The 9,934-nt window shown below is 33.9% G+C and overlaps 1 protein-coding gene across 2 annotated transcripts; it reads right to left on the reverse strand.

Annotated features, from left to right (window-relative positions):
• Positions 1–908: 908 nt before the first annotated feature.
• LOC107807175 (putative glycosyltransferase At3g07620) lies at positions 909–5,026 on the reverse strand. 2 transcript variants are annotated; one of them, XM_016631509.2, is made up of 5 exons: positions 4,610–5,026; positions 3,153–4,077; positions 2,909–3,039; positions 2,002–2,350; positions 909–1,783 (listed from the first exon to the last, which is right to left on the reverse strand). In XM_016631509.2, the coding sequence occupies exons 2-5, from the start codon at positions 4,035–4,037 to the stop codon at positions 1,130–1,132; spliced, it is 2,019 nt and encodes a 672-aa protein (XP_016486995.1). In that variant the 5' UTR covers positions 4,038–4,077; positions 4,610–5,026; the 3' UTR covers positions 909–1,129. The 2 variants fall into 2 exon arrangements, with proteins under 2 accessions (XP_016486995.1, XP_016486994.1); XM_016631508.2 differs by having other exon boundaries at positions 4,834–5,025.
• Positions 5,027–9,934: the final 4,908 nt, after the last annotated feature.

The following is a 9,934-nucleotide window of genomic DNA, read 5'->3' on the forward strand; positions in this document are numbered from 1 at the left end:
AAATCTTGTCATATCTTAGATTTGTCTTCATGTCTAGATTTGTGTTGATTTTGAGACTCATAATTGGATTTAGAAAGTTATGTAACAATGGAATAGTATCTATAAATAGGTTCATTTATGAACCTAAAGAAGATACTTTGAAACAAAAGAAAGAAATCTTCCTCTATACTATTATCACTCTCTTCTTTTATTAATCTTAATTACATAGTTTTTGCTATATTGCTTTTATTTCATAACAAAAACCTAATAATTAAACTATTACTACTATTATTGAACTTGGTAGAACCTCTTCTTTCATAGAATAGATTACAGATGCATGCTCAATCTCACCATTCCCTTCTCCTATCTCCTGACCCTTTCCATTAATGTAATAAAATTTAGGAAAAGATATTAGAAGGTAAAGGAAAAGATTAATATCTTTCAAGGAAAAAAAAAAATCGAACAACGGAACAAGGAAATGAAAAGGGGGCAATTTTCTTGACTAAGATAAATTGTTTTTTGAAATGCTTTAGGCCACTGTCAAAAAATGAATGATTGAGTACTAAATTCCCAAAAGTAGCCCAGCCATCATTTTCTTTCACTCTGTATGCTTTATTATACCAAAAAGTTCACCTAAGATATTTTGCATAAATAATTATACATGTCTGCTCAAATTATTTTACTCTTTCACCAATGTTTACTAAAAACAATTTTGGGAGGAATGTTTTGTCACATTTTGGAAATTTAGCAGTTACCACACCTTTTATCAAAGAGGCAAGAATGCTCTAGGTCCACTTTAGCTATAGATTTGGGCCAATGTAGCAACTAAATCCAGCTAGGTCTGTCAAGTTGCTGCTCAGTCTCAATTCAAGGTATAGTGCAGCTCAATCACAAAGATGTTCTTTAGATTTGTCCAAATAAGAGAAGAAGAAACAAGTAGACATGTGCTAAAATAAAGAAACAACAAATGGTTTCTTTTAAAGTCTATGTACAGGAAACAATCAGATACATTTTCCTCCTATGACTCATCTGCCTATTCATGCAACTTATTACATCTTCCTCAAACCTTTCACCAAGTGGTGTGTGCAAAAAGAATGCTGCACTAAATTATCTAAAAAACACTCTGAATCTATCTATTCGTGTACATTTGTCACCTAGGCGTTATTCCAAAAACTCTGTTGTGCCATATTGAATGGAGAATCATGTTAAAAACATCATACTTCACAGGCTTGACGTGCCAAAGGAAATGCCGCTGCACCATCTTGACCCTTCTCTGCATCTCCCGGTACGTCTTCTCTGGGATTGATACAAGTATGTCTTTCAATTTCGGGATGTCCTTCTCTGGTACGAAAATGGCAAAAGCCTCCCAGTTCAATGTCTCGAAAAAAGGGGGTACGAAATTGTCAGATATAATCACAGGGACACACTCGTAGAAAATGGCCTCCACCACTCGAGGACTGTTCACTTCATAACCTTTTGCACATATGCAGTATTTGCTGCTCTTCATGTATTGGACATAGCTCCCTGTACTAATTTTGCCAAAAATCTTCATATCAGGATCTTTGTTTTCCCAGTAGTTCAATAGGATAGGACGAAGGTAACCGTGCATGTTGCCAGCAAAGAAAGCAAGGGTCCGTCGCTGAGAAAGACGCTTCCCCCCAATTTCTCTAAGGGGGTTCTTAGCTACACGGACATATGTTTCTGGAAGCGACACATCTTTACCAAATTGGAAGCCTTCTTTGATGTCAGCATTGCACAAAGCTCTTATGCAATTAGCCATAATTCGTTTTGTTTCTTGAGGGGCCTGAGGAAGAAACATTTTATTTCAGTATCCAACAGAAAGTCGTATATCAACCTACAAAAGTATGTATGATTTATCTTTGATCGAGAAAACAGAAAATATAAGATGAGATTGTGCGGACGCAGAAGAGAAATATGGATAAAATCTATGGGAATCAAAACAGATCTTTTAATACACGTTTGGGAACTTAGATTAAATTAAATGAAGAATCCAAAACTTACCCAATCATGGCAGGCAACAAGAAAATGGTCAGCTCCGGCAGTTCTGTTCCAAAAATTATGTCTTTGGATAATGGTGTTGAGGTAATCGCTTAGATATCGAACTAAGTTCCTACGACTGTGAGAATTTGGTACATATAAGGCCTCCTCTAGCATACGGGAGCTGAACGGTAGATAAAATAGGTGAGCCTTTTTGGAGTTCTTGGTAACTAAATTTTTGTTTCTTTTCAGGAGCTTCATAAACCAGCCCTCAGAAGCATATATTCCTTTAAGCACTGGCGTATGGAATACTGGTCTTTCACCTTCGGAGTAAATGTAAACTTTGAGAATCTGCTCCATCAACTCATAGCTCCTACATATGATGTATGTCAGATCAGAGAAATGAGCCTCAAGCATATTGAAAAACAAGTAAATGCAAAGCTTGAGGAAATGAAGGAGTAAAAGCTACAGGAATACCGGACCGCCTCTATATAGATGCAACCCACAAATGCTACCAGTGACAATAAATAACTAAGCGAAAAAGTCATGTAATCTCAAACAAAAAAACGATAGACTGGAGCTGAGGTCTGTGTTTTCCATCTGTCTCACAGAGCTCCTTTTGTAAAAAAGGGTATAAAGTACACTAGAAAGCATCTTTCTATTATAGCTACTTTCTGAAATACAATATTGCAACAGCCAACTAGCCCAAAGCAAGCATGGAAGTCACTGCATGCACCAAGAAACAAGGTGTGCACGACTGAAACTAAAATATTGCGTTATGGAAGCTCCAACATAGCATTACTCTTTTCTTATGAGTAACAAAGCATAAGCATCTGATCTAATGCAGTACAACTCGATAGACGCCCAACATTAGAAAATGTCCCCATTACAAAAGGAAAGATTCATCGTACGCTTCACAATTTTTTATTACCTCTTAAACATTGAGAAATTTCTATACAAAGGAGCATATAGGCCAGGTTCATTTCCTGCCAGAGGTGCATTCTTGATGAGACTTTTTGCACGTAGTAGTTCTTGATCCACATCTGAGGACCATCGTGGTTTCTAAAGAAAAGATCAAAAGAACAAAGAAGAGGGAAATACTTAAAATATTAAGCATCAGTTCGTCAATTACGCAAGTCATATCACACTCGAGAGTACCAAACTAACATACATACCATTGAATGAAATGAAGTGTGAGTCTCTCGCTGCATTACGTTCATTTCAGCTATTGATACTACACTATCTTTTGGCCCGCCCAACTCCTTCTTAGCAGGAGTAGAAGAATGACTAACTGAAGGAGCATGGTCAGTGCGCATTCGCCCAGGTATTTTATCATTTTCAAGTACATGGCCTGTGTTTCTTTCTTTTGCAGATACGTTCTGATAGGAAGATATCAAAGGAGCTCCCTTTTCCGCATCAACATTGACCTGAGGTGTCATAACCATTGGTGGTGGTGCAACAGACATTTCTGCGGGACTTATATCCAACGTTTTAGCTTCCCTCGGTGCTGGAGAAATACTGCCTCCCCCATGAGTATCATCCACACGCGATGAAGAACTTTCAGATGTACCATTTGAAGCTTGCCGATCATTTTCAGAATCAGCAGTCTTATTTGGAGCTACGCTACTATTTCTTCCAAAACTTTCCCCAGTAGACTTATTGCCCATTTCTGAATCCTTAAAAGGGGATTCATCTTCTGGATCAACGTCCTCAGTTAAGGTATCACCAGAGGCCTCATTCAATGGGGGCATAGAATCATCCTCTACATTTTCATTATTCCCATCAGAGAGCTTGGTTTCAGTTGCTTCATCGATTAGATTTGTGTTAGTAGCGTTCACAACACTAGCATGTGTCAGGTTTTCTGACCTACTGAAGTTACCAGATTGATCTACTCTTTGCGGGCTGCTTATTTGACCAACATTGGCAGTAAACAAAGAGGATAGGGCATAACCATATGGAAAACCAACATACTGAATCAGCAAAACAAGGGCAAAAACCACGCCCAATAGCCATATCAGTCGCCTAGTCTCTAACAGGCTAAGATATTTTTCAGAACCCATGTCGACAGCACACCTGATAGAAGAGAGCACAGCTCTATCCCTGGTTAATTTTCAAATTCCATATTCAGTAGTAATCCCCAAATTCAGTACTGCTACATAGTATATTTCTATACATTTCACAATAACTCAGTACTTGGGTAAGATACTAAAACACCAACAGACAAAGAGAGAATTCGATTAGAAAAATCAGAAACCATTCCTCCAAATATTTCAACCTCTAAACAAAATACAATTCTCCACTTGAACCAATGGTCAAGCTGATGTTTTCACCATTAAGAGCCAAACACAGAATCATAACTTTCTCTCTGTTACTAAATTAATCAACACTTAGACAAGTACAAACACTTAGAAAATGCAACCTAGCAAGAGCTGCTTGGTCAACAAAATAGCATCATCACCAAACAAGAAAAAGCAAGTCAAAAATTAATCCTCCAACAATAGAGTACAAGTCAAGAAACCAAGACAGCAAAAAATAACCCAACAAAATCACTGAAGCTAATCAACTGTAATATGAAAACCAATAATACATACAGCAGCAAATGAACTGAAATCATACAGTTAGCTTCAATTACCAGATCAAAAGCAGACAAAGAACCTGCTTCAGCTTCAGGCCACGTTTGGCTACTCAGTTAACTCAATAAAAAGAACCACTTAGGATAAAATTCCAACATATTTTATCTAGTTGGAAAAGTTGGGTTTCGATTGAGTTGACCAGTTGTAACATTTCATACATCAGATACCCAATAATAATATATTATTAGTCATATATACAACAAAATATAGATTATTTTAGTACCTCTACAAGATTTGGAAACATCATGACTGATTAAATGTAGAATCTGTGAGCTTTCTTTTTTCTCTTTTTTGGGTTGTTTTGCTGTTATGACTTATGACAGCAGTAAAGGTGGAAAAAGAAAAAGGGGAAAAATAAAGAAAAGGAAGGATATGATATGAGTAGGCTTGTGATTAATGAATCTAAGTTAAATAAAGTTTGGTGACGTGTTCGGACAAATATGCCCATCCGCCTTTTCTTCCTCCTCTTTTCTTCTGGCCGCCGGGTACAACTGTTGGTTTTTTCACGTAAACATTAGTAAACATATATGCAGGGGCGGCTAAGGCACATGCTAGAGCCAAAGTTTATTGTGAAGCCTAATTTTTTTTTAGAAGAGAGTATAATATTTTTTTAATTTTTTGAGATCAAAATCGTTAATAATTTTTTTTTAGTTATTTTTTTCTAATAATTTTTTTTCAATTAATAATTTAGCCAACATATTAAATTTATATTAAAATATTATTGGTCTTAAGTAATATAAACATTTGCAAAAGAATCAAGTCTTTTTATTTGATTGCGTATATTGCTTAGAGTATATTATCTTATGTTAACAGTTTTAGTTCAGGGAAACGTCAACTTAAATTTAAACGTTAGGAAAATTATTCACACTGCCTATTTATAAGTAAGTCAAACGATTGCTTTATTTACATATCTAAAAAATTCTTTCTTTCTAAATGAAAAGTTTACTTCTGTATTAAAAATACTAACTGTTATTATTTTAAAGTACTTATAGACCTATTATTTCTAAAATTCAGGGCCCCAAAAAAACAGCGCATTGAATCCCGGTTTACCGTTTATTTCAATATATATAGTGTAGGTCAAATCTCGTGCAGCAGTGGTACTCCAGTTAACATTAGACTAAAATTGTTTCTTGTAAATGCATATCAGCTCTTGGGATCTCCAGATGCACTACTCGTTGAAACGGAGGTTGCATAATTTGTTTAATTATCAAAGAAAACTAATACAACTATTTTCTATTTTTTATTTAAGTATAATTTATAAAAATATGAATAGAGGAGCATATATTTCTGGAAACACTGAATGGGAAAAATACATAGAAAAGATTTACGTATAGTTTTCACGCGCAAAGTAACAGCTGCAACCAAAGACAAAAAAAATCAGCAGCCCCTTCTTATAAAAATATAAACCAAAAATCAAATGAATGATTATGATTTAAGAGTTGGAGTAACAACTTTAAAAATGGAAATTGGATCCTGACATCTTGCATCCGTAAAAGATAAGAATCACAAATAATCTTTAAATTAGAGGGTGTTTGACTAATCTTATAAGCTGGTCAAACTAATTTATAAGTACTTTTTGGCTTATTTATGCGTTTGGTAAACACCATAAGTGCTTATAAGCTATTATCAACCGTAAGTCATAAGTTGGTCACCCCCAACTTATGACTTTTTAGCTTATAAGCACTTTTAATTTGACCAAAACTTTTACTAATTTATCCTTAATAATATTTTATTATTCACAAAATTTTATTCCCAATATAAATTTTCTAACTTTTTTTTTATTCCATATTCGTTGTTCATCTTTTTCTTTACAAAGAAACTTTTTAATTTATAATGTTTTGTAAAGTTTTTAAGGATATTTTAGTCATTTTAATAAAAAAATAATTTATCGGTATTTTCTACCAAACATATCAACTACTCCCTCCATTTCAAATTAGATGAGGTACTTTCCTTTTTAGTATGTTCCAAAATAAATGATACATTTCTAAATTTGGAAATAATTCAACTTTAAATTGTTCATTTTACTCATTTTGCTCTTAATAAGAACCTTTTATAACCGTACAAATAGTAAAAATTGCACGGGTGCCCTATTTGGTCGCCCTCATTTAACCTATACCCATTTTTTTTTAAACTTTTAACTTGTACCCACTTTTTAAATAACTTCAGCCCATTTTCTCCTCCTCCTTCTCCCAGTGATCTCCATATCTCTCTGGAACTTAACATTGATGTAACAATATCTCTCCTTCTGTGCTTCATTCAATTCCTCAAAAGCCATCTTACTATACATTCTAGTAGCGTTATTGTACTAATATTACTGAACTATCAGCATATAAAGAAAATTAAACATTATATTTGTCATCCCACTGTCGCACCTCCCTTTTTACCGCGCCCGCGGGGCGCGTGGGGAGTTTTCTCCAATTAAAGGACAGTCGAAACGGAATTTATTTAATTATTTCAGAGTCGCCACCTGGGAATTTTAAGGCGTCCCAAGTCACCAATTTTAATCCCTGAATCGAGGAGAATATGACTCTGTTTATTATTCTGCGAACCAGAAATCCTGAGTAAGGAATTCTGTTAATCCGGAAGAAGGTGTTAGGCATTTCCGAATTCCGTGGTTCTAGCACGGTCGCTTAACTGTTTTTATTATTGGCTTAATTATCTTGATTTTTACTAAATACGTTTTTATTGCATGATTTTACTACCGCTTTTTACTTATTGTTTACAATTATATGGACGAATTACGCGTACGTATATTCGTATTATATATTTTTTATAAGTACTAGGGATTGTGCCACGCGTACGTGTACACAATAAAATTGTCCATGTTATATAAAAAAAATATATATTCGAAAATTAAAAATAAAATCCGGAACATCATCATCCTTTTATTTGGACAATGAACTACACATCTCGGGTTATATGAAATTATTTTGACATCCGCGGAGAAATCCTTTAAAATATTCGCTCGAAATTGCGCGTACGCATAATTCGAATTTGCTTTTAAATATAATCAGGGTACGCGAACGCATCCCTAATTGCGCAAAATACTGTAATGGTATTATGGAATTTCCACAAAATGTTTATTATATCACGAGAAATCTCCATTTAAGATACCCTTTAATTCTTGAAAAAGAATCCACAATTTATTAAATGTTGCCCGTCGATTAGAATTTCCGCGTATAATTTATGTTCATCCAAGACTATTCAAATTCAAAATAAAGGATAAGAACATGATTAATACTATTCTTCACAAATACAACATATATACATATACCAAAGAATGAGGGACATATGAAACTCACAAAATAATTTATGAAGGGAAGAAGTATTTTTGAACAATTTTTATTTATTTCTTATTTAGTGCAAATTCTATTTCTAATTGTCGTTGATGTAAAGTGTTGCAATTTGTATATCTCATTTTATTCTCCTATACTTGCTTTTAATCCAATAGGCCTAATTATTTATTTAGGATGGTAAATAAGCCTCAAATTGATAAGAAAGGGAATTATTATACAAATCGATTAACAACATTGCCTTACATGCCACATATTTGTATGTCTTGAAACATTCGTAGCACTTTAACATCATAATGAGCCATAACAACTCAACTTACCATCCACTAATGGTTCTATAGATACCTGTTATAATGCCACATAAGAACGTACAACTTATATCAATTCTTCCACAACTAAATCAGATTATCATAATAAACTAACAATATGGTTTTGACATTTTCATGCTATTCTTTATTCAACTAACAACGTCACAAGGCCTAGTTAATGGCCAATTTTTATGTCATGTTTCCTACCTTGACAATTCAAACATGACAAAACTAATGAGATGAAGGGCTAACATTATTACAAAGCCTTATATGAATTTCAAAGCAAGACAATTAACTCATAGCTATCAAAATGAATTCACTACTAATTAACTAACATGAAACAAAAATGAAATTTAAACTGATGAACTTGGACAAATGGAAAAACAGAATTGTAATTCAAGCTTCATTGATTAATCATGTTGAATCTCTTTCCAACATGAAATTTAAAAGACATGTACCTGAAAATGAAGGTAGAAGGAGTAAATTTCAGCAGTAGCAGCAGTAACAAATTCAACAGAATATACCAACAACACAGCAAGTCTGAACAAGACCCGTTAACCCATATGAACAGTGACAGAGGCTTGAGAAAAATTTCAGATTTGAACCAAACAATATTCACAAGCAAACAACGGACAGATTCTAGAAAGATAACATTTTAGATTTTAGTTTCTTTCCTCTTCCTGTTTCAGATTCCTATTTCATATTTCTTTCTTTCTGTTTTTCACAAATGTGTATGTATTTCTGTGTGTATTTCCTAATGTTTTAGAAATCAGCCTCTCTTAAACAGACAACCTGAAGAAAAACAAAAACTGTCTTTCTAAATCGGATTGTTCCTCCTCTTAAAATCTACCCAAAATCTCAGTTTTCCTTGTTCTAATCTCTCTGAAAACTGAACTTTAAAATTTCTGTCTGGAAACTGATTTCTCTCTCTCTGAAAACTCTTAAAGTCTGTCTAAATTCTGTTCTGAAATCTCTCCAAAAAAAACTCCCTTAATCTGCCCATCAGATCCTGTATTTATACAGGTCTGCCCCTTTTCTTGTTAGTGCTACATGGACCCCTTTTATCTTTTAAAAACAGAAAAACTCCATTAAAAACCTCTTTTTTCTACTTTAAACCCCATTAAGTTAACTTTTCCCTGATCTTCAGCAGTCCATTACCCTTTGTTCCCCATTAGTATCATTAACTAATAGCCATTAACATACCACTTTCAGCCCTCTATTATATCATATTACCTCACTGTTTCATTACCAGTAGTACCCCTGAAAACCTACTGTTATTACTGAAAAATCAGAACCCACTGTAAAACAGATTCTATAATCTGTATAAACTTAATTATCCTTCTGATTTACAGCTATAACCAATCCTATGATTTTGAGACAGTATATCACATTTCTAATAACTGATTGACAAGAACTGAATTTAAACAGGGGATTCTCAACTGAATACTGAATAAAACACCCTTAACATTACACAGAACATGCAGGATTATTTCAACTGAAATTCAAAACTGAACTAAAAGCAAACAAATACAGGAGCATTGTCAATATATTGACAATGCCCTGAAACTTAATGTTCAGGAAACAATATACATACAACATCCATTTGATGGATTTATTAAACAAGAACCAACTAATTAACAATAACTAATTAACTGATTATAGCAAAATAATCCATTCAAAACAGGTTATTTCAGTTGACATTTTCAGAAGCAGGATTTATGAT

Source organism: Nicotiana tabacum, chromosome 1 (genome assembly GCF_000715075.1).
Source record: "Nicotiana tabacum cultivar K326 chromosome 1, ASM71507v2, whole genome shotgun sequence".
NCBI classification, from domain to species: domain Eukaryota; kingdom Viridiplantae; phylum Streptophyta; class Magnoliopsida; order Solanales; family Solanaceae; genus Nicotiana; species Nicotiana tabacum.

Coding starts and splice junctions, on each gene's coding strand:
- LOC107807175 (XM_016631509.2), bottom strand. CDS start 4,037: ATGGGTTCTGAAAAATATCTTAGCCTGTTAGAGACTAGGCGACTGATA. Junction 2,351..2,908: donor AATTTCTCAATGTTTAAGAG/GTAATAAAAAAT, acceptor CATCATATGTAG/GAGCTATGAGTTGATGGAGC. Junction 1,784..2,001: donor TTGTTGCCTGCCATGATTGG/GTAAGTTTTGGA, acceptor TTTCTTCCTCAG/GCCCCTCAAGAAACAAAACG.